The sequence below is a fragment of the Denticeps clupeoides genome, unplaced genomic scaffold (genome assembly GCF_900700375.1).
Source record: "Denticeps clupeoides unplaced genomic scaffold, fDenClu1.1, whole genome shotgun sequence".
Lineage (NCBI taxonomy): Eukaryota > Metazoa > Chordata > Actinopteri > Clupeiformes > Denticipitidae > Denticeps > Denticeps clupeoides.
The window spans coordinates 61,070-84,967 of record NW_021629822.1 but is presented as its reverse complement, the minus strand read 5'-3'; the positions used below and the strand labels follow the sequence as shown (position 1 = coordinate 84,967).

Genomic DNA, 23,898 nt, shown 5'->3' with positions numbered 1-23,898 from the left:
CACTCATTAAGTGCAAGTGAAGTGATTGTCATTGCAGCACACTGCAGCACAGCACACGGTGACATGTTGACACGGTGAAACGTGTCCTCTGTCATCGTGTCCTATCGTCATCGTGTCCATCTTAAGTTGGACAACGGGGACGGTTTAACCGTCACCCTGAGTGAGCAGTGGGCACCATGACAGGCGCCCGGGGAGCAGTGTGTGGGGAACCGGCGACCTTCCGATTACGGGGCCGCTTCCTTCACCGCTAGGCCACCGCTGCCCCCAGGGGACCTCAGTGGCACCTTGGTGCTTCGGGATTTGAACCCTTCAGTACCCGCTTGGCCACCACTGGCCCACATGACATAAAATGTCCAGTTGCAGGCTGGGCTTTCAGTGTTTTAGCTGAAACACACACTGGAGCTACATGGTAGAATGTTTCACACCAGCATCTGCAGGGAGGGAGCAGGGAGCAGTACCACGTATCTCCTTAGTCTTGTGGTAAGCGTCCCGCTCCTCCGTCCGTCTTCTCAAACAGAACACACTGCCCCGGCCCAGCAGAGCAGGCAAAGCCCTTGGGAGTAGCCCACTATTGCGGGAGACACGGGGTGGGACCAGCTCCTTGGACCTTCTCTGCTCCCCCTCTCTGTTAGGGCGAAATGACGGGTGGACAATTTAATGGTGAATAAGAGGCTGGTGAACGTCGGGCCTGGAGTGGAGATGGACCTTTCCGCATCCACGACGCTCATCTTCCCACGCAGGTCCCCCGATTCGAGGAACAAGCAGACGCCCCGCCTCGGTTCCAGGCCACCACTCTCTCCTCCTCGGACGTCCAGGCGTGCGACAGGACGTTGTGTGACTCCACCTTGCCGTGGCTGGACTGCTTCAGGGTTCCGTCCGCATAACGGAACAGCTTGAGGAGGCCACGCCCGCTGACGCAGATCTGAGCTCTTGTCCTGCGGGCTGAAGCTCACCTGGTGACACAGGGACAGGGGTTTCCAGTTAAGGTGAAACAGCTGGTTAAATGACCTCGATGGCCTTTTTTTTCCCAATTTAGTTTATTGCAGATATATACATATATATTTATATAACCAGGCAGGAGATGCTGGCTAATAAAAACCAGAACGAGACACCTCATCCGAAAGCTATCAGGGCACTTTATTCAAATTAAAACGGAACCCTTTATTAATAGGGAAGATAATAACATGTTTATTTTCCCAACCATAACCATAAAGGGATTTAAAAGTGTAAAACCCACAAATAATCCGGGTTAAAATGTGAAATAGTGCAGAGATGTTGGTAGAAGAACTGGGTGTCGATCTCCTACAAGTAAAAGTCTACAGATGGAGAAGGAAATTCTGCAATAAACGCTTCAGATTTGAACAAAATGTTAAATAAGAGACATATTAATCAGGACTCAGAAAAAGGGACCAGGAAGGAAATGGCGCCACCTGGTGGGCCAAACGCTCCAGGACACAACAGGAAAAATAGAAAATTAATTTTAAAACCACGTGGTCTCTGAAAGTAATCAGATTGTGGGTAATAAGTTTATAAAGTTATTTTTACACTCATTAAGGAGTCCCTGTTTTCTTTCTTTCCCACAAAGGCCGCATTCTCCTTCCTTAAGTGAAGTGAAGGGATTGTCCTGTAAGAATAAAGGCAATCGAGAAATATTTCATCTCCTGGAATCACATTAAAGCCATTTCAGCACCAGGCTGCCAGAGGTGGCAGAAGAACCCAACTCAAGTCCTGACATGTAATTCTCCAGGTAAAAGCTGAAGTTCTGGCTCAAGGTCTTTAAAAAAGCAGCCGGGTGAAGGACAAAACCAGCACTTCTGGTAAAGCAGATGTCAGATTAAAATACCTGGGGGGAAATAAGATTCACTTCCATTAGCTCCAACTGGAAGGCCCACTCTGAGACTAAGATGGAGCCATTTTGAAGAATCCAATGCAAGAAACATATTTATTATTTGTTGTGAAGAATTTGGTAGATCTAGTTTTATCTTTGTTCACTATCGTCATCGTGTCCATCCTAAGTTGGACAACGGGGACAGTTTCCAACTGTGCTGAAGGTTCATGCTGAACACTCGTTTATTGTTCACTCATGTTAATGAGCTTCTCATCGCTTTGTGGTGGAAGACATGAGTGTGAAATGCTGCCATCACAGCAAAAACCCGCTGATTTGGAGACGCGAATCTTCACCTTTTTAACTTCTTCAAAAATCTTCACATGCGTAATTTATTCAGTTTTGTTCTATTATGTAAAAAGAGCCATAAATGAGAACGGGCATCCAGACTTTTGACTGGTGGTGTACATGATTTACAGCATTTACAGGGACAGTCCCCCTGGAGACACTCCGGGTTAAGCGTCTCGCTTAGGGACACGGTGGTAAAAATGATCATATACCTCATTACAGTTAATATTCATTCATATTTTAGTTCTCACCAACTTTATATTTTATTTATATTTAAAAAATGTGTATGTGGACAGCAAAAAGTAAATTTATTTCGTTTGAATCCTTGAATCCTTTTTAAAAAGAAATGTCCATGAACGTGTGTGCGTGTGTTCTACCTGGCTGACAGGACTGGTTTCCGAGCCGGTCTTCACCGTGGCCACGACCTTCTGCTTTTCCCACATCCAGAAGTAAAGGGTCCAGTCCGGCCCGCCGGCCTGGCCGGCGAGGAATTTGGAGTCCGGGGAGAAGGACAGGGACACGAACTCCTGCGCCGACGCCTCCCCGGCACTCAGCACTCTCCTGCGGCGGGGCGGCTCGTGCCTGAGGTCGTATATGGAGATGGTTCCCGTCTCCACCCGTTCCGACACGGCCAGGTACCCGCGGGCGGGGCTCACTGCCATTGCGGTGATCCCCTGGCTTCTCTCCGTGCCTGTTCGACCACACAGACACAGACTTTACAACATCCAACACAGCTTCAGCATCACAGAAAACAGCATACAACCAATAAAAGGACTAATAGAAGAGCAAAAGTAGACTAAAATCCAAAAAAGTGAAGTGATTGTCCTTGTGATACACAGCAGCACAGCACACGGTGCACACAGTGAAATGTGTCCTCTGTATTTAACCATCACCCTGGTTGTGAGCAGTGGGCACCATGACAGGTTTACAAGGCCGCTTCCTTAACCGCTAGGCCACCGCTGCCCACTACAAAAAGTCCCCACTAAAAATCCCAATATCTCATATTGGATATATTGGGTCCCAATATCCCATCAAAATCTCAAATGCCCCACTAAAAATCCCACAAGGTGTGAAAGGTCAGCGGCAGGCCTGTGTGCAGAACCTGGGCCTGGACCAGGAATCAGGAGATTGTTACCCGGGATGAAGGTCTGGCCGCGCTGCTCCAGGTCGTACCGCACGCAGCCGCGTCCCGCCGGGAGGAGCAGCGTCCGTTCGTCCGCGAACCAGAGCGGCCGCGCCACCCCCCTGCGGAGGCCGAAGATGTGGTGGGGCCGAGCGGGGGCACCTGCGGCCATCCTTCGGGAAACTGCGAGCGGCTTGGAGCGTCCGGCGTGCGTCGCGACGGTTGCCCCGGCGACGTGACGCGAACGTGCTGCCATGGCAACCGACGTCGGCACGCGGGGCGCAAAAGACTCAGACAAACTCAATTTACTGTGCAGGTAATTCATAGATACGCAGAAATAATGTATTAAATATTCTTTCTGATTAAGTTGCATTGCTTTATTATTAACATAAACGGTGTTGCTGAGATGAATTTTGTTTTGTCTCTCGTTCCTGTGGAGTTTATGTATATACATGTATATCTTTGTAATTTATCTTTGTGTACTTTTAGCCTCTTTTCTCACTAAATGTAATTTTTCGTTATTAGTTTGCCGCTTTTGGCAGCGCGGAACCTATCTTCAGAGTCCTGGAATCTACCCGGACGGAGAACGGCGCTGCACCCGGGCAGTAGAAGTGGAACACGTGAGATCTGCGCGGTTCTTGCGAGTTGTTCATTGCGAGTTGATTGTTCATAATTAGGCGCGATTGTACTTTGGAAGATGGGGAACGAGGACGAGGGGTCCCTGCTTGGCGTCGAGTCCGACGAGGACGGCTGCGAGTTATCCGACGCGGAGGTGAGACTCGCCGCTTTTAACGTGCCTGCCGTTAATACGTTAATACGTGCATTTCTGTTTGTGTTGATCTGCTGTTTCTCTGCTGCCCCTCAACGAAGCTGCAAGAAGCGTTCGCCAAGGGCCTCCTGAAACCGGGGCTGAACGTTGCTGTGGAAGAAGAGAAGAAGACCGCCAACAACGTGGTGCGTCCCGCTGGCGTCCTGTTCTGTAGTTTTATCTTGAAATCTGCTTCATGTGTTGGGCTTGGTGCTCTGCCACATCGGGGAGGAGGTGGTGGTGGTAGTGGCCTGCTGTGTAACACTCGTGCAGAGTCCCAGGTTCAAACCCCACTTACTACCATCGTGTCCCTGAGCAGGACACTGAACCCTGAGTGTCTCCAGGGGGGGACTGTCCCTGTACTGTCTGTAAGGGCATCTGGTAAACATGGTTGGAAAGTGTCGGAAGTTGTCACTCGTCCTCGCTTCTGCTCGGCAGGACGGCCTGAAGCTGTGCCTGGCAGATTTTAGGAAGGACCTGCCCTGGGTCGAGAGGTTGGACCTGACTAACCCTCCAGCCGTTGACGTGGTGGCCAAGGCCGAGGGGAAGCAGGCGGTGGCTGCCGGTGAGGAGGTCAACGCAGAAGATGACTTCCAGCGGGAGATGTTCTTGTGAGTGTTCGATCCTCCTCGGCCTTTCGGTGTCTCTGATCGTCTCAGGGAACTCTTGAGTCTTGTTTGTCTGTACTGGAGCCGTCTCAGCGTTTACTTCGAGAAGTCCCCTTAATATAATATGAAATAGGATTTGATGGCCTTGCTCCATGTTAGAACGTAAAAAGGGTTTTCCCCTCATCGACTTCAAGTTGGAATTTTCTGGAATGACCCGTCTATTCCTCTCTGCCGGCAGCTACCGCCAGGCCCAGGCCACCGTCCTGGATGCCCTGCCCAAGCTGCAGAAGCTGAACATCCGGACCAAGCGGCCGGAGGATTATTTTGCCGAAATGGCCAAGACTGACCAGCACATGCAGAAGGTGAGCATGGTGGGACGCTTCCTGCGAGTGTCAACGTCGAGGACAGGAGCTCAATTTAAACTGTAATATGCATGTGTAAACCTAATATAATGTACATATAATAATATTGATCTGAGGAGGCTGTTTAACGCGCAAAAACGCGCTAAAAATCCCCACTTCACGGGGTCTCCGGTCCCAATCGACTGTTCTCCTTTGTTGTCCCCGGCTGGTGGGACAACTTGTCCTGCTCCATTCGACTAGCCGAGACGAATGAAGCAGGAAGAAGCTAAAAACCCACTTGTTCAAAAAGTATTTCAGACGAGTCCAACACACACACACACGCAAAAAAAATAAAAAATATTCTTCTAACACTTAACAATTCCCAACATGTTCTATACTTGACAAGTTCGGCCTTATCAGGGCTCTTAGTTTTTAACTCACAATCTATAGAAACCGAACGAGAATTGCTGGTGTCTTCCTCTTGTAAGTCGTTTGGATAAAAGCGTCCGCTAAGTACAGTAAAGTACGTTATCACGGTAAATATTGCTCTATTGATGGTTTCTATCTGCACTGGACCAGAAAAGCCACGTGCAGCGTAGCTCTCCAGATCTGATTATGATTCGAATGGATCGAGATCCCCGACTGATTTCTCATTTTACGGTTCAGTTTTTCAGTTCTGTTGAACCTGGTTTCCCGTTGCAGGTCAGACAGAAGCTCATTCAGAAGCAGCAGATCATGGAGAAGTCCGAGAAAGCCAAGAAACTGCGAGAACAGAGGAAATATGGCAAGAAGGTAGGCTGCAGTGGCTCTGAAAGCGAGAGGTTGCAGCCTGGCCCTCTGGTTTTAATGCGATGCTGCTTCTCCTCGTCCAGGTTCAGGTGGAGGTGCTCCAGAACAGGCAGAAGCAGAAGAAGGCCTTGATGTCCGCAGTGAAAAAGTATCAGAAAGGTAACGTAAAGGCCCACGCGCTCGTTTTACCGTTGGCGTCAGCAGTGGTGGCCCAGCGGGGATGGGTGCCAGGGTGCCACTGGGGTCACCTCAGGGCTCTAGAGTGCGGCCACCCGTTCGGGGGGAGGAGCCTCTGCAACAGACACGCATTAGGCCCAAATAGAGACGAAGGGCGGGGCTCACCTCTGATTGGTTGTGATACTGACCCAAGCCCGGCGAGTACAACTTTTTTTTAAAGCCCGAGTTTGACGTTATTGTGGCGGCGGAATTCTGGCCAACATGTTTCGCGTTACGAGACTGTCAGAGTTGTACGTCGTTCCAACACTTATAAACTAGAGAAGAAAGACATGAAGCAGTTGAGTTCTTTTTACTTGCAAGGAGAGCGATCAGAGACACGCATTACATCACGCCTCCAACAGCTCTGCGGTCTCCGTCGCATCCTGTCTTATTTCGTACATTTACCACAGGATCACACCATATAAGCTTATAATTGTCTTTTGCACGTAGGCTTGTTTCTTGGTAGGCGCTCCATCACAAGGTCAAGCTCGCTGGCTTCCTGCTTCTCAGCAGCTGCAGGTCGCGGTCACTCTGTCCTGCAAACTGTCCTTTGGCCCACAGTTTCTCATCCAAGAGACTATTGATTAATATAGTTTGCATATTCCAAAGATTAATTCTAATTAATAGGTAATTGCATGATAACTTATATACATTTTTTTGTTTTTTAAACGTTATTGTCAGATGCCACTACCAGGGGCCCTTATCCAGAGCGCCTTACAGTCAGTAGTGACAGGGACAGTCCCCCCTGGAGACACTCAGGGTTAAGTGTCCTGCTATATGGGCCAGCGGTGGCCTAGCGGTTAAGGAAGCGGCCTCGAATCCCGATCCGCTGAGGTGCCACCGAGCAAAGCACCGTCCCCACACACTGCTCCCTGGGCGCCTGTCATGGCCGCCCACTGCCCACGAGGGCGTGGCTTTCGTCGTGTCTGTCGGGGGTTAACGTTCTGCCTGCTTCTCTCAGGGATGACGGACAAGCTCGATTTCTTGGATGGCGATCAGGAGAAGCCCAAAAATTCTACGGCAGCACCTAAAACACGGATGAGCAAGAAGGGGTGAGCAGGGACGGCCGCTGGAGTTCCGTCTCTTCTTTTTGCGCGTGGCCGTGTTAAATGTGCCGCTTCCGTTGGTTGATCAGGCCCAATGCGAAGAGGAAATTCAAGGACCAGAAGTTTGGCTTCGGCGGCAAGAAAAGCGGCTCCAAATGGAACACCAAAGAGAGTCACAATGACGTGTCGGGTTTCCGGGCCAGAATCGCCCACGGCAAAGGCAAGAACGCCACTGGCAAAGGAAAGAGGGGAAACGTACGTTTATTCTTCTTCTTTTTCTTTTATAACGTACGTGGTTTTACAGACGTCGGTGCTCTGAGCTGCTTGTGATCCTTTATGTTCTCAGAAGCGGCCAGGCAAGGACGCCAGGAGGAAAATGAAGGGGCGCAAGTGAGCGTTGTTTCTTCTGGTGAACTCGGCCGTGGACCTTCTCTGGAACCCTGGATCGGTCCCAGCCAATCCGCGGACGTTCCGAACGAATTCGGAATTTTTACATTCACATCCCAACAAGGACTGATATTTACTGATATTTACCGTCTTTATGCTGTTAATAATGTTTAACCATAAAGAGACTTTGTAAAACGGTGGTTTTATTAGTGTCACGTTGTTTATTTTATGCTTTATAACTGTGTAGTAAAATGAATGAGCTGTAATATCTTCCTTACTCCACCCAGTCTGAAAAGCTTCTTCTCGTCCGGCTCCAGTGTTTAAGAATCTAGTGCATAAACCACGTTTTGTCCACGAATATCCATATTTCAGGAATTCTCAAGTTTGTTTGTGAAATGAAAAGTGAAGTGATTTGTGAAACACTGCAGCACAGCACACAGTGACAGGGTGAAACGTGTCCTCTGTATTTAACAGTCACCCTTGGTGAGCAGTGGGCACCATGGACAGATGCCCGGGGAGCAGCGTGGGGGACCACCGAGGTCCCCTTGATGACGATACTGTCCCCACACACTGGTCATGGTGCCGTGTGCTGTGCTGTAGTGTTTCACAATGACAATCACTTCACTTAAAAGAGAACTTGATCTTCTCCCACGTTTCCATCATGCTGTAAGATCAGAAGCTCTGCTGAGGAGCACAGATCTCCGGACTTCTGACTCCTTCTGACGTCACGACCAGGATGGGCTTGTGTTCACCTCCTGCGACCCTGTCATTGGTTCTCTTTCCTCCTCAGGAACACATGACAAGACCTGCTGTGTTGGAGATGCTTCGACCAAGTCAGGTCCACTGAGGTCCTCAAACTCATCCAAAATTTGGTGCTTCAGACTCGGGAAATGCATGTCCATCCCAGACATGCGCTGTTACTACCGGAATGTCAATGTGCTCCACTTCACCTCGCAGTGGGTTTAATGACCAGTGGAGTGTAGGTGTTTGATCCAGAGGGTGTTAGACGTGTGCAGATCAACATTCAACACTGTGCCAGGACCGCCTACTTCCACCCAGCAAGGCTTTTCTCTCGATTAGTCCACGGTCGAGCAGCAGTCAGAGTTACCTGTGCATGATCTCCCCGGGTGGGTGCAGGTTTTCTCCGGGTTCTCCGGTTTCCTCCTGCTGCCGAAATGCATGCGCGCTGGGTGGACGTGCGCTCATAAGATCTAGACTGGATCGTTGTTACTCACTCCCCCTGTAATGGGAGGCGGTGGACAAGTTCCTGTGCAGGGCATCTGAGCTGTCATGGAAGACGTTCGGAGGTAGACTTCACGTATTTCGTGATGTTTCAACCAAAAAAAAACACGAGTACAGTTGTGGCTAAAGGTTTTTTGCGTTGACGTATAATTACAGGCATTTTATAAGATTCAAAGGCATCAACCTCTGACCGATGGCGACCTGTTCCTGCATAGTCAGTGCTTGGCAGAATTTGTGGGGTTTCGTTTGTCAGGATTGACCAAGTTCTCAGTTGGATTAAGATCCGGTGAGGTTCCTCGCCATGGACCCCGGTCCTCAGCAGTCCAATCCCTGAACTTTTTAAAGAACATCAGTCCGTCCTCAACGTTTTTCTTGGAGAGAAGCAGCTTCTTTGCTGCCCTTCTTGACACCAGGCCGTCCTCCAGAAGTCTTCTCCTCACTGTGGTCGCAGATGCCCTCACACCAGCCTGCTGCCATTCCTGAGCAAGCTCTGCACTGGATGCACCGCGATCCCGCAGCTGGATCATCTTTAGGAGACGTTCCTGGCGCTTGCTGGACTTTCTTGGGCCTCCTGAAGCCTTCTTCACAGCACTTGAACTTCTCTCCTTGAAGTTGTTGATGATCTGATAGATGGTTGATGCAGGTGTTGTGTTAGTAGCAGCAATGTCCTCAGCTGTCAAGAACATTTTATGCAATGCAATGATGACTGAACCATGGTCAACAGGGGAAGGACAATGATTTCGAGTCAAATTGCCAACTAACCCCTGAATGAAGCCCTGGACCAAACCATTTATCTGTAATAATCATATATTTATCAAATAACTGATTAATATACATTTGATCATGTCAATTAATGTCTCAATATAGGGCCACTGCAGACAAGAGCTATACATGGAAAAATGCTTCTTCACCCATGGCTGTGCAGAGCACTTATTGATGGTAACTGGTGTCTTGTTTAAGATTCTTCTTCTCACGTAGAAAATGTCGCATGGTGTTGTGACACCAAACGTAAGCGGCTCCCGGGTGAGTAGAACCTGGCGTGAAGAACCTGGGGTGATGCGGTGCTTGGTTGTCTCTGGCTTGCTCTCTAGAGCTTCTAACGTAAGGAACTTGTGTGTCAAGTTCCACCCGTGTAGGAATGAAGATGAACGTGCTGGTGGCCACAGAAGAAACCAACACCAGCCAGTCAACAGAATGTATTTCAGCAGGAACGGAGAACATGTAACAGTCATGAAGGTCGGAAAAAAGGAGGAACGATTCCTTTTAATCGTAAAAAAACTCATCTACACGCTAAACTGGAACCGTGCTGCTCTTCTGAATGAGAAGAACCGAACGTCTATTTTCCACCTAAAGCAGAGCAACTCCAACACCGCAATCGTAAAAAAACGTCACCTGGCTGCACACGTGCCACCATTTTAACTGAACATTTTTAAAGTTGATTTTTGTGTAATTAAACAGTCTAATTATTGATCTTATTCTGAAGATGGAGCCGCTGCTCATGAGGTGTCTTCAGAAGAGTCGCTGACGTTCACCACGATCAGGTCTGGTCCCGCCATTTCTCCCGAATCTGGGAATAAAAGAACAGGGAGACGGGGACTCGTTCCGGCGGGGACGCTTCCAGACGCTGCGGAAGTGAGATTGACCCAGACCCACCTGAGTCGGCCTCTGGCAGTGGGGCGGGGTCGGGGGCTGGCGGGACCCCTGGGGGCCCCTGGGGGTACAGGTTCTGCAGGGGCTGCGGCTCCTCGGGAAAGCTCGCGTGTGCCAGAGCGTAGTGAGGGACGAAGGACACGTGGCCGTCCTGAGGGTCCGAGACAGACGCCAGATGAACGCTGCATGACTCTTTATTAACTATTTATTCTGTAAAGGAGTCTTAACTGTAAAGTTCTATTAAATTATGGTGAATTCTTCTCAGTCTAAGAAAAGACGTTGGCGTACAGCCAGTAGTTACAGGGACAGTCCCCCCTGGAGACACTCGGGGTTAAGTGTCCTGCTCAGGGACATGATGGTAGTAAGTGGGGTTTGAACCTGGGTCTTCTGGTTCATGGCAGGTGTGTTACCTGCTAGGGTACTACCACCCAGTAGTTACAGGGACAGTCCCCCCCTGGAGACACTCAGGGTTAAGTGTCCTGCTCAGGGACACGATGGTAGTAAGTGGGTTTTGAACCTGGGTCTTCTGGTTCATGGCAGGTGTGATACCTGCTAGGGTACTACCACCCCTTAGTGTGTGTGTGTGTCCCTGGATGGGTTCTGACCGCCATGTAATGGAAGGAAGGGATGAAACGTAAACTCACGTAAGTAAAAGCAGGGTCAGCTGCGTACGGGACCCCCGTCGGCTGGACGTGGCTGAAGCCCACCGGCTCTGTGAAGGGCATGGCCAGCGGCGGGAGGGTCACCAGCACAGGCGGGCAGGCGTAGCTGTTGGGGTTGTGGGGGTACAAGTGGAGGGGCGGCGGCGTGGTCAGCGTCTCTCCGCCGCGAACGTTCTGCTGGTCTGCAGGAGAGATTTCGTGTAGAAAGACTCAGAAGGCAGTGGACTCGTGCTCCACTGGACCGCCGAGGTGCCACGTCCCCAGGCGCCTGTCATGGTGCCCACTGCTCACCAAGGGTGATGGGTTAAATGCAGAGGACAAATTTCACTGTGTGCACCGTGTTCACTTTACTTTACACACTTTTTTGGTTAAATACAGAGCACACGTGTCACCTGTGACAACTAATCACTTTTTAAAAATTCTACATTCTAATGAGTATACTGGATTATGGGAAAAAAGTAAACACTGTTGTTTTGTCCATTTAATTCTTGTGGCAGTTTTTGTAAGATTTACCTTAAAGTTTAACATTTACATTTAAGGCATTTACCAGACGTCCTTATCCAGAGTGACTTACAGTATATAGTTACAGGGACAGTCCCCCCCTGGAGACACTCAGGGACACGATGGTAGTAAGTGGGGTTCGAACCTGGGTCTTCTGGTTCCCCACTAGGTCACTACCAGCCTCTATGTTCATGTTTTTTAAGGTTTTTTAATTCCTGCAGCAGATAAATTGTGAAAATGCTGAATTACACGTTTCAAAATAAAAGTTCCGAATGGAAAGACGGAATAATATCGATATAAACTAGTATTGATCGGGGGTGAAACTACATGTAAATCCGCGCCCTTTCATGGTTAACAGGGTTTTATTCTGAAACGTCGCTGAAAATGAGCACTATTATTCCGCATTTTCACCGTTTATTGAACGTTCGGACTTTTCTGGCCTGTCCTGTTGTAAAGATGGGAAGAAGAAAGAGGAAAATAGTCGACATTGTGAAGCACGCCTTACTCGCACCGAATTGTAGACGTAATTACATGATATTAATAATGACGGGTCGGTCTGAGGCGTGAAACTGAAAACGTTTTATCGGGTTTTATCAATATAGGTGGATTGCCGCCATCTATTTACAACGTTATGGTTCTGTTGAGGTTGTTTCAACGTTTTAGCCGAACATTTTCCACCATTGCAATGACCGTGGTTTTATGGACGTGATGGTCCAGGTTGGGGACGGGGCTCACCCATGACCGGGGTCTCCATCCCGGCGCCCCGGCCCCGCCGCAGGCGCCGCTGCGTCGCCATGATGCGCGTCCGCTCCGTGATGAGGCCGCACTTCCAGCACCGGCACCGGGAGAAGCCGCAGCGGCCGGCGTGGCCCTTCACCGGCACCACCACGCCGTGGTTCCTGCACCGGGCGCACCTCGGGCTGCGCGCCACCTTCCCCGCCGCGACCGACGACATCCTCCGCGCGGTGGCGCCGTTTTCCCGCCACGCAGCGCCGATCACCACTTCACGTGGCGGGGTTTTTTTTTTTATTTCTTTTTTTTTTTTTTTTTTTATTCGCGTTCGTTCACAAGTTCAGGCGCAAAACAAAACGTGTTTTTAACTGTAAAAATTATTATTATTATTATTATTAATTATTATTAAATTATATAAAGAAGTGACTTGATGGAAACTACAACCATCCTGCTGGCCACGTGGCATGCAAGGCGGATATATAATACATATACACTACAGAATCAGAATCAGAATCGTATTTATTGGCCAAGTAAGTGCAGGAATTAGATTCCGGTAGACGGTGTCTCTCAAGTACAGAGTAGAAAAACACCACCAATGTGCAGGACGTGTGTACGTGTTATTGTACAAGTTTATACTGTTTATAAATAATATCTACTGAGTATGAATAAATATATGTAAGAATGTACATAAGTCTATAAATAAATAGGCAAAAAACTAAATCCTATATAGAGAGTGTATATAAAGTGCAGTGAGACAGTTCCAGCTGTTTAGGAGGGACATGGCGAGGGGGAAGAAGCTGGTCCTGGTCTGCAGGCTTCTATAACATCTGCCAGAGGGCAGCATGAGGGGTCTGAGATGATTTTCCCTGCCCTTTTCCTGGATCTGGAGAGGTTCAGGTCCTGGATGGAGGGCAGGGGGGCACCGGTGATCCTTTCTGCTGTCTGTACAGTCCTCTGCAGTCTGATCCTGTCTCTTCTAGTGGCTGCTCCATACCAGGCGGTGATGGAGGAGCACAGGACAGACTCAATAAATGTAGATTGTGTGGATTTATTGGGAGTCAAATATTAAGATGCTTTTGCGACTGCTAAAGACCTCAAAATGCAAATATTGCAAACATAACCAAATATTACAAATGTATAAAATATGTGTAACAGGTAGGGTGAAAATTTGTGCAAGATTCTGGGGGGATGGAGTCCAGAAGGTATTGAAAGTGCTGGAGTGTATTGGAGTTCTATGTAGTGTTGTGGTTGTTGAAGCTCGTATAGCCTGCGGGAAGAAGCTCCTCCTCATTCTCTCTGTGTTGGACTTCGCAGCAGAGAGAACAGTCCAATGTTGGGGTGGCTGAGGTCCTTCACAATCTTCCTGGCCCTGGTACGGCCCTCCTTGCTGTAGATGGATTGAAGGTCAGGGAGCTTGGTACAGATGATGTGTTCAGCTGATGGAACCACCCTCTGTAGGGCTCGCCTGTCCTGCATGGTGCTGTTCCCGAACCAGGTTGAGATGTTTCCTGTCAGGATGGTCTCCTGAGCATCTTGGAGGGCAGTCTGAAGTCTCTCAGGCATCTGAGTTGGTAGAGATGCTGCCGGGCCTTTTTCACCACGGTGTTGATGTGACAGGACCATGACAGGTCCTGCGTGATGTTAACACCGAGGTATTGGAAGCTGTCCACTCTCTCCACTGGGCTCCACTGGGCTCCTGTTGATGACAGGGGTCTGGTAGGTACTAAAGTCCACCACTATCATCTCCTTTGTCTTGCTGACGTTCAGGTGGGAGCGAACTGGAGTGAAATACTGCACCCCGCCTGGAGTGATGAAGTGAAGTGATTGTCACATGTGATACACAGGAGCACAGCACAGCACACGATGCACACAGTGAAATTTGTCCTCTGCATTTAACCCATCACCCTGAGTGAGCAGTGGGCAGCCATGACAGGTGCCCGGGGAGCAGTGTGTGGGGACGGTGCTTTGCTCAGTGGCACCTTGGCGGATCGGGATTCGAACCGGCAACCTTCTGATAACGGGGGCGCTCCCTTAACCGCTAGGCCACCACTGCCCCTGGAGTGTGTGTGCATGTGTGTGTGTAAGTGTTAGATTTGTCTGTAATACTTTTTGAACAAGAGGGTTTTCAGCTGCTTCTTAAAGGTGGTCGTAGTCTCGGCTAGTCGAATGGAGCAGGACAAGTTGTCCCACCAGCCAGGGACAACAAAGGAGAACAGAGTCGATTGGGACCGGAGACCCCGTGAAGAGGGGATTTTTAGTCTGGTTTGGTGTGCAGATCTGAGAGGGCGTGCAGGAGTGTATCTGGCTAGTAGTGTGTTGGTGTAAGAGGGAGAACTTCCATTTACAGCCCTGTAGGCAGCATCAAGGATTTAAACTGGATGTGAGCAGCTACCAGGAGCCGGTGGAGAGACGTGAGAAGAGGTGGGACGTGGGGGTGGTTCGGCTGGTTGAAGATGAGGTGGGCTGCCACGTTTTGGACCATCTGGAGGGGTTTTATGGTGACTGTAGAAGCTCCAGCCAGGAGAGAGTTACAATATTGGAGTTCAGAGAGGACCGCTGCCTGGACGAGGAGCTGCGTAGCCTGTTGTGGAAGAAAAGGCCGAATCTTGCGAATGTTGGTGACGAACCTGTGCTGAAGTGGTGCTGATCTGAGGAGTACAGGCCCTGGCTCCTCTCAAGGGTTCTTCCTCTTTTCTACTGCACCTTATTCCTGATATAGGAATCAAATTGGATTGATGGACTCGGGTTTTCACAGTCTCATCATACCATTGCATAACGGTCTTTTACTAGATATTCATATTTTGTTATAGTTATAGATCCATGTTTTGTATTATTCTTATACAAAGGGCACGAGACTGAGTAAAAGTACGGTGCGATGGTGGACCTGTCAGAAGATGAGTAACGCTGACCTACACAAGGTGCCGTGTAGAGGTTTATATTCATGAAACCGCTCCGTTTGTAACGCGCAGGTTCCTGCGTCGCGGTCGGATGGCGAAGTCATTACGCTCGGCGAGCGCCGCTTTCTCCACTTCAGCCCCCCTCTATTAAAATGACTGATTACACTGTCAGCCGCGGCCTCCTCATACAGTCACCTCCTCATACAGCACGGTACGCCCGTTATTGTCATTTAAACCGGTCTGTCTTCTTGCAGGGGTAAACTCGACCATCTCTAGTCCTCTTTAATACACGAAAGATCCCAAACTAACCATGGACTGTGTACAAAATCCACTCATTTCTACCAACCCATCACAGTCCACAAATTTGCTACAAGGAATCTGTCCACAGAAGAGGGCCTTTTTGGTGCCTTATTTGTGAAGGATGGATTCTGTCACAGAGCTTGCAGTTCTGCGGCTCCCCAATTCCGTCACTGAGTGACCCACATGCAAACATCCACCTTAATGCCCACCCACAGCGGCACTGGCAGCAAGCAGGGTGGGAGCCTGACCATCAGGAGAAATGAGGCTGGTTCTGATCCGATCGATCGAATCCACACGTCTCACCTTCAGAAATCTGGCAGGTCCAAAAAATGGCTGATTCTTTTCTACGAGGCGCACGTCGCTTCTAAAGTTCATTGAAATGAGAGTACAGTCCACGTTTACTTTTCCACCTTTCTTTAACTAAGAGCAAAAAAACAGTTATTACGAATGAATGAATTTACAGAATTGCTGTATAGATTAGGCTGGTTAAGATCTGATTATGAACATAGAACAATGACTATATTGCAAGAATTCTTTCATAAACAAAGAATTAAACACTCATCAGCCATAAGATTATGACCAATGCAAACCAGGAAGGTCCCAGAAGTGTTGTGACTCACATGGCCAGTCACTCAGATCCACTTTTTCTGCTTCCAACACATCAACTTTAAAGACAAAATGTCCGCTTCAAGTGTAATATATCCCCCACACTGTCAGGTGGCGCTGTAACCAGATCATTCACCAGTGGTCATAATGTTATGGCTGGTCTGTTACTGTTTTTTAAAAAATTAAATGATGCAGAAATAATGAATGTTGTGTGGACCCGCGTGACAACCCTGAGGTCGCAGGCTCCTCCCACCGCAACGTCTTCACCGCTCCGTGGGGCGGTCCTGAGGTCTCAGGCCCCGCCCATCGTGATGTCGTCACCGCTCCGTGCGCCGTGGGGCGGTCCTGAGGTCGCTGGCTCCGCCCATCGTGATGTCGTCACCGCTCCGTGCGCCGTGGGGCGGTCCTGAGGTCGCTGGCTCCGCCCACCGTTATGTCGTCACCGCTCCGTGGGGCGGTCCTGAGGTCTCAGGCCCCGCCCATCGTGATGTCGTCACCGCTCCGTGCGCCGTGGGGCGGTCCTGAGGTCGCTGGCTCCGCCCACCGTGATGTCGTCACAGCTCCGTGGGGCGGTCCTGATGTCTCAGGCCCCGCCCACCGTGATGTCGTCACCGCTCCGTGCGCCGTGGAGCGGCGGGGTTCAGTGTCGCCGCATCGGCAGCGCGCCGGAGCCGCTTTGTTCTGTGGATGAGCGCCGCGGTCTCCTGCAGACATGTGGAGGGAGACGGGTAAACTCTTCCTGCTCTGCCTGCTTCTCGCGGAGCATCACGGGACTGCAGGTAGGAATTCCAACAGATATATAATTAATATGATTTAATTCTGCTGTCCTGCGGTGTCCGCGGGCCGGTTGGGGTGAAAGATGGGAGAACTGACACAAAGAAGGAGAATAAACGTGGTCGCAGCGCCGCACACACACACACACACACACACACACACGCATTTTATTCCGAAGAGAAGACATATCAATATCTCCGTTATAACACCGAGACGCGTGGACGTGACGTGTTTTTCCCCGCTCTCCCAGGGTCCGAAGGCGAGTGCGAGGACGGCCAGTTCCAGTGCGACAACGAGCGCTGCATCCCCAACATCTGGCGGTGCGACGACGACGACGACTGCCTGGACAACAGCGACGAGGAGAACTGCCGTGAGTCGCGCTTGTTGCGTGGAGACGGGAGACAGGTGTACTGTCCTGGACATTTTACATTTACAGCGTTTACCAGACGTCCTTATCCAGAGTAGTGACAGGGACAGTCGGGCTTAAGTGTCTTGCTTGGGGACACGATGGTGGTAAGGGGGGTTCGAACCTGGCGAGTGTGAAGGCGTGCTGGAGCGCGCCCGTTATCTCCATCGTTCCCCCGCGAGCCCGTCCCGCTCTGCGTCACTTCTTCGTTTCGTCCTTTTTTCTCCCTCCTAGAGGGTCAGAAAGGTCAGTGGTGGTTCGAGCGGTTAAGGAAGCGGCCCCGTAATCAGAAGGTTGCCGGTTCGTATCCCAATCCGCCAAGGTGCCACTGAGGTGCCACTGAGCAAAGCACCGTCCCCACACACTGCTCCCCGGGCGCCTGTCATGGTGCCCACTGCTCACTCAGGGTGATGGTTAAATGCAGAGGACAAATTTCAGTGTGTGCACCGTGTGCTGTGTCTCATAATGACAATCACTTCACTTTCAGTATGTTTACGGTAAATAAATATCCAGTGTGAACGGTTAACAGGACGTGCGTCTGTTGAACTGGCCCCCGCCTCCCGGGCCCCAACCCCCCGCTGTCCTATCAGCGCGCCCCACCCCCAGCGGACGGCGTGACATATGCTGAACCGCGCCGTGCCCCCTGACCGAACAGAAGACAAAGCGTCCTTCACGTCGCGTTACATCCAGCTGGACCCAGGCTTCTCAAGCCGGATTTTGGGAATTCTGGGAATGGGTCGAGGTTCTCGTTAGGCAGATTGGACGGTCCATTTGTTCCGTACAGTGCGTTACGCGCAGGGGATTTTGGGAACGCGCCACCAGTCTGTCCAGTTTTGCTTCATCTGAAGCTGCTTGGATTCATACTTCTCGGTACGGTTCATCGTGGTTTTGGGGACGCAGCGTTCTGCCGTATGGATTTTCTGGAACGTGGACGCCAGAGACTCTTTAGGTGACGAGTCTGATTAGCTGCAGATGTTGAGATGTCAGTTCAGTATGTCCAGTCTCATATAAGAAAGCAGAGTGTCAGCGGTGGCCTAGCGGTTAAGGAAGTGGCCCGGTGGCCCCAGAAGGTTGGCGGTTCGAATCCTGATCTGCCAAGGTGCCACTGAGGTGCCACTGAGAAAAGCACCGTCCCCACACACTGCTCCCCGGGCGCCTGTCATGGTGCCCACTGCTCACTCAGGGTGATGGGATAAATGCAGAGGACAAATTTCACTGTGTGCACTGTGTGCTGTGCTGCTGTGTATCACAATGACAATCACGTCACTGTCTGATTGTAATATGTAATTAACAGAAAGCTTCAAAGCCAAACGAACAGGGAAAAGCAACATATTACGTTTGATTTGAACGATGTTATATTGGCAGCCCATACCTGATGATCAATGATCAATGACGAGGAAAACCAATGAAGATCCTTCAAAATACCAAGCGGTGAGGAAATGTAGAAATAAATCTCACAATGAAAGCTCTTGATCCCCTCGATTTGCAATATTTTTAATATTGAGGTCAATAGCAGTCGCACAAGCATTTCACCGCATATCATACCGCGTACGATTGTGTACGTGACAAATAAAATACAATATGAATTTGAGGAATTTGTAAATAAATTCGTCATTAAAGGTATTAAACAAAAACCATCTCAACAAAAGTGACCCGACCGTGAACAGCCAGCGGATTTACGAATGTCCATCTCCAGCCCGCTTTTCCGACTTCGAAGTCCCCCGACTTCGGCGAACAATACATAATCCACGACGTGGAAATCAGATTTTTCTCTTTTCTCTTGTCCGGCACAGCCAGGAGAGACCAGATCTACAGGACAGAGAAGGACATTTAATGACCAGTGGGACATTATAATAGTTTCATTGCAGCACCGCTGCTAGTGAACGAGTATAATAATCACGTCATGGCGAAACCAGGACATTTTTCCTCCAAAATCCACCATAATCAATTGTGAAAGTGGCCGGGATTATACTTCAGAAAGTGACACACAATCCTCCTGCAAATCTTCTGCTGCCCCAGATGCCATAATGCAGCGGATCTGCGGAGGATCCTGGGAATCCACGTCCCCGAGGTCCACGGTGACGAATGTGACGTCGGGGGGAGGTTCTGCAGGAAACGTGGAGACTCGGACTGGCTCATCGCTCCCTGATAAAGTGACGTGGTCGTCATTGTGAGGCACAGCAGCACAGCACACGCGGTGACACAGTGAAACGTGTCCTCTGTATTTAACCGTCACCCTTGGTGACAGTGGGCACCATGACAGGCGCCCGGGGAGCAGCGTGTGGGGATTCGGGATTCGAACCCACAACCGCTGGGTTTGCTGCCCCGTGTGGTGAGAAGACATGTCCACGGCGTGTGTGTGTGACCATGTGAGAGTGTAGACACGATTTAGAAGAATGGACAGGACGGAATTTCTAACCGTTGAGACGGCCTCCAGAACGTTCCGGACACGTCTGCCGGGTGAAAGCGGGTTTTTTGGCGAGTGCGTGATGAGGAGCTCTTATTTGAGCAGAATGAAGAATTGATGAGGCGATTCTTCTCCGTGAAAGTTTCTGGGACGTTTTGTGCGCGTGACCCGGTGCTCGGGGACGGAGACGTTCCCGACTGAATTCACCCACATTAACTAACCAGATGAGTTTCTCGTATAACCCACTGTTCTACATCACATGGGGGGTTTTCAGATGTATGTCCTATAAATATGAGTAATATAAGTAATTTAAGGCAATTTCCTAACAGGATTATTCATTTCTATAGATTATAAAAAATACATTTAGACTACAAGGTGAAACTGTACAAACACCGGAATTATTCATCAGTTCATGTATAAATATTACGGCTGTGAAAATGAATGAGTCGATCAGCATTATTAATATTTTATAGCTGTTAATGCAGCAGTGTGTTGTTTTTACCGTACTTTCACACGTACGCATCACGTTTCCGTTATCGGTGGGCGTGTCTGTCGTGCCGGAAGCGCAGGGGCAGCAACCAATAAACCTTTTCAGTTTGATAAAATTGTATTGGCTGTATTAATCTGCAAACTTTGCGATTAATTAGTAAAAAGCCCTATGCAAATGAGATCAAATTAAATATATTGTGTCTTCCAGTGTATTTGATTGTGCATTTTAATTTAGTCTGGAAGACTAGCTTTTGGAGACAATAAGACATAAATTGATTTGGCGAAATATTCACGCTTAAATGGTTTCGTGTGACTGTAACCACAACCAAATAATGACCTGGCACACGCCCTGATGTTGTCGCCGCTCCGGCTGGAGCAGATTTTGTCGAGATCGTTGGGAGGGAGCTCCCCGCCCACCCCGTTAACTTGGCTGGACTTCAGGGTCCTTCGAGCACCCGTTCTTCCAGCCGACGCCCTGGTGTGGCCGTTAGGGCTGAAATCGGGCCATTATCTGCGATTAGTGCGAGTGGCGATGAGAGAAGATTAGTGGGCGCTGGGGGGTGAGGGTCGCCGCCTTCCATCGGCCAGCCGGCAGTGTTTGTGTGTTTGTGTGTGTGTGTGTGTTTTAAATGGCCAGTACCACTGTGGGACTCTGCGTTTCCGTGTAATTCTGCTCTGTTGATTCCTGATCCACTAATCACTGGACTCAGCATGATCAATACGACACACAGACCAATATAACATGATGGTGAGACCGGAAGCGGGAAGATGGTGACAGGCGATTCTCTCAGTTATAATAACATAGAGCATGTCATGATCCGGTCCGGACCGGAGTTTCACGTTGGTCCGGTGTAGTGTTTCCTGATCGTGTACACCTGTGTCTGATCATATAAAGCTGCCCTGTTTGTGTCTGTTCACCGTCGGGTCATTTTTACATTTCCAGCATTTACCAGACGCCCTTATCCAGAGAGACTTACAATCAGTAGTTACAGGGATAGTCCCCCCCTGGAGACACTCAGGGTTAAGTGTCCTGCTCAGGGACACGATGGTAATAAGTGGGGTTCGAGCCTGGGTCTTCTGGTTCACAGGCGAGTGTGTTACCCGCTAGGCTACTACCACCCTTACGTGTTACCTGTTACCGGATGTCTCCCCTGTCCTGTTCATCATGAATTAAACCAAATGCGTCGTTCTTCATCATCAAGTCTTGTCGTCATCTCAGACCACCTGCCTCGTCATGCCAAACGGGCGTGACACAGCAGTAGTAAAGGTTCCAAGTTCGCTCCAACTCCTTCCACGGCGGGAACAGACTTTCTTTTAAAGGCTCAGATATTTTTAATAACGTCGTTAATACACTCGACAGTCAGGGCCAGTTCCCTCCTCTGGGGTTCCGGAAAGTTCAGAGGTCATCGGCCGACTCACCTGTCTTTACCGCTCGTTTTTCATGTCTCAGCGAATGGCGGCCATGTTTAACGATCCGGCGCACGTGCTTTAATCGACGTGATTAATAATTGATGCGGTTGTGGCTTTTGGGCTTCATGCGGCTGATGAAGACATGAATAAAACAGGCTCCGCGGGCACTATGGACACGGCTGATATCTTGTAGTCTTTTTTCCCCGGTATGGATTTATTCAAGGCGTCCCCACTTCTAGATCTGAACACCTGAAGAGGCCACGTCTTCCCGCCTCTGTTCTGCGGCGGCGTGGACCGGGGAATAATACCGCCACTCGGCGCCACCGCCTCTCTCACCACGTTTCTCGCTTTTATCGCCTCGATTTCTCATCCTGCCGCATCACATCGGTACATTTGCACGCCAGAAGTGGCGATTGTGTCCCCGAGGGTGACCTGATGTACAATGAAAAGGAACGTGCGGAATACGGTATGAATTAAGGGTGGCGGGGGACATGTTCACTAATCACACATCCATGATGTGTCCTGGACCGACAGAAATACACGAATGGAAGCCGAAGATGCGCTTTAAATGAAGGGGGAGGAGCCTGTGTGCATGATTGACAGCTCGCCTCCTCATTCCTTCCTGTCAACACTGCGTCCATCTCCTCCCGTATACACTAACGTGACCACGCCCACCACCGACATGCAGATTACCAGCTTTAGTTCATGCGTTCTGGTGGGTAAAATGGTGAATACGCTTCACACACTACGTTGCACGTTTTAAACGTTTTTAAACCTATAGAGAGAAACGATAAGTAATATTTACATTTCTGATTTGAACATCACCACGATCTAGCGCCCGATTCAGATATTCCCGAGCTCCAGCAGCAGGGTTACTCGGGGGGGTGGGGTCCTTCCAGATGGACCCCCCGAGCCGTTCCAGGCAAGCCCGCGCTCGCTCGGACCCCCGTGGGGTGCGTGGGGAATGATGAAAGCTGCGCCGAGTCCAGCCTGAAGGGGTGTCGAGTGAAAGTGCCCTGCGATTGGCCGGCGGCGTCCTGTTTCCCGAAGCGGTGGTGCGTCTCGCAGCGTTTCTGAAGTGGGATGAAGTTAAAGCAGCAGGAGGAGAAGAGGAACGGGCGGAGTTCTGGACGTGCTGCTCGCTGCGTGAGCCGGCCCGGAGACCGTTGCTGAGTTGCCATGGCGATGGTTTGCTGATGATAGGCATGTTTGAAGCTGAACATGCAGCTTTAACCATCATAACCAAGGTGCCACTGTTGTGCCACAAGCTACCGTCCCCACACACTGCTCCCTGGCTAATGGTGATGGTTGTGACAAAATTGTATTTTACACTTAGAATTATACGTGTGTTGTATGGAACGCTGAGGTTTTCAACATGTCACCATGTCACCTTTTTACAGGAGTTTACGGCATAATCTCAGTACACAGATTACTTCCTGACTGATGAAACTGGACCTTCATGAAACTATGTGAAAAATAAATGACTTTGGGCCAAGAAATGGAATGGCGGCGTGTGTCGTGTGTCACATGGTACATATATATTAACCACCGTAGATAATCAGCCACAGATCGGCGAGCGTCTTTAACCTCGAGCAAGTGTCTTGAAATTGTGTCTTTCATTTTTCTCAATATCCCACATTTACCATGTAGACCATATCTAGACGCCATTTGCATATTCCTTAATCCATATTTCAGACATCGTCAGACAAATTCATCCTTAATGAAGTTAAGTTTGACATAATTTAAAGCGTTAAGAGACGCTCCGGGCACCCCGAGAGATTCAGGACGTCAAGTAGCAGCATGGAGCAAATATGTCTCGCGTTTACGGATGCCTGTTCCTCAGATCTCAGGCACTTTCGTTATCTCTGACAGGCAGTGGCCCCTGGGGACCTCGCTTCACACTCATCCTACACTGTAGGGGGACTGAGCGCGAGAGGGGGGGACAGAAGTTATTGCGAAGCCGCCACCTGGCGAGCAGAAACGTCCACAGGGCCAAACCTGCCTGCTCGATTTAGCCCGTGCTGCCGTAAAAAGGCGAGGAACTTGCAGAAAACGTGTGTTCTGTAACCGTACGTCGGGGAAAGGAACGGGCTGTTGACACCATAAGTGAAGTTTTATTATAACTAGTGGTGGGCCGTTATCGGCGTTAACGTGCTGCGTTAATGTGAGACTCTTATCGGGCGATAAAAAAAATATCGCCGTTAATCTATTCACAAAGTTGTGTTGGGAGCTGGGTCTATACTACGCAAGCTATTGTGCCGGAGTTAAATGGTTACACTAGATTTATAAGTATATTTCTTCTTTCTTGTGTCTTTTAGTTTCTTATTTTCT

At 49.7% G+C, this 23,898-nt stretch overlaps 3 protein-coding genes across 4 annotated transcripts in view; 2 read left to right on the top strand and 1 right to left on the bottom strand.

The window, feature by feature from the left end:
- Positions 1 to 458: 458 nt before the first annotated feature.
- Positions 459 to 3,510, bottom strand: LOC114775307 (cilia- and flagella-associated protein 57-like; the record flags this gene model as incomplete). The annotated part of the gene is made up of 4 exons (XM_028966482.1): positions 3,309 to 3,510; positions 2,551 to 2,864; positions 706 to 953; positions 459 to 625 (listed from the first exon to the last, which is right to left on the bottom strand). Coding segments are annotated over exons 1-4 (889 nt in total), but the record flags the coding sequence as incomplete, so codon positions are not given.
- Positions 3,511 to 3,567: 57 nt separating this feature from the next.
- Positions 3,568 to 7,691, top strand: LOC114775305 (probable rRNA-processing protein EBP2). The gene is made up of 10 exons (XM_028966480.1): positions 3,568 to 3,612; positions 3,822 to 4,068; positions 4,167 to 4,250; positions 4,543 to 4,715; positions 4,951 to 5,074; positions 5,756 to 5,845; positions 5,926 to 6,001; positions 7,020 to 7,110; positions 7,194 to 7,359; positions 7,451 to 7,691. The coding sequence occupies exons 2-10, from the start codon at positions 3,994 to 3,996 to the stop codon at positions 7,496 to 7,498; spliced, it is 927 nt and encodes a 308-aa protein (XP_028822313.1). The 5' UTR covers positions 3,568 to 3,612; positions 3,822 to 3,993; the 3' UTR covers positions 7,499 to 7,691.
- Positions 7,692 to 16,711: 9,020 nt separating this feature from the next.
- LOC114775303 (low-density lipoprotein receptor-related protein 8-like) overlaps positions 16,712 to 23,898 on the top strand; it is a 41,328-nt gene continuing 34,141 nt past the window's right edge. For both annotated transcript variants that reach the window (XM_028966477.1, XM_028966475.1), the window contains exons 1-2: positions 16,712 to 16,860; positions 17,106 to 17,225. In XM_028966477.1, the coding sequence (XP_028822310.1) occupies positions 16,794 to 16,860; positions 17,106 to 17,225 (187 nt within the window). In that variant the 5' untranslated portion in view covers positions 16,712 to 16,793. The remainder of the gene's footprint in view (positions 16,861 to 17,105; positions 17,226 to 23,898) is intronic.

Excerpts from the sequence above, each read along its gene's own strand:
- LOC114775305 (XM_028966480.1), top strand. The coding sequence starts at position 3,994 with ATGGGGAACGAGGACGAGGGGTCCCTGCTTGGCGTCGAGTCCGACGAG. Across the intron at positions 5,075-5,755 it reads CTGACCAGCACATGCAGAAG|GTCAGACAGAAGCTCATTCA; the intron begins GTGAGCATGGTG and ends TTCCCGTTGCAG. Across the intron at positions 5,846-5,925 it reads AGAGGAAATATGGCAAGAAG|GTTCAGGTGGAGGTGCTCCA; the intron begins GTAGGCTGCAGT and ends CTCCTCGTCCAG.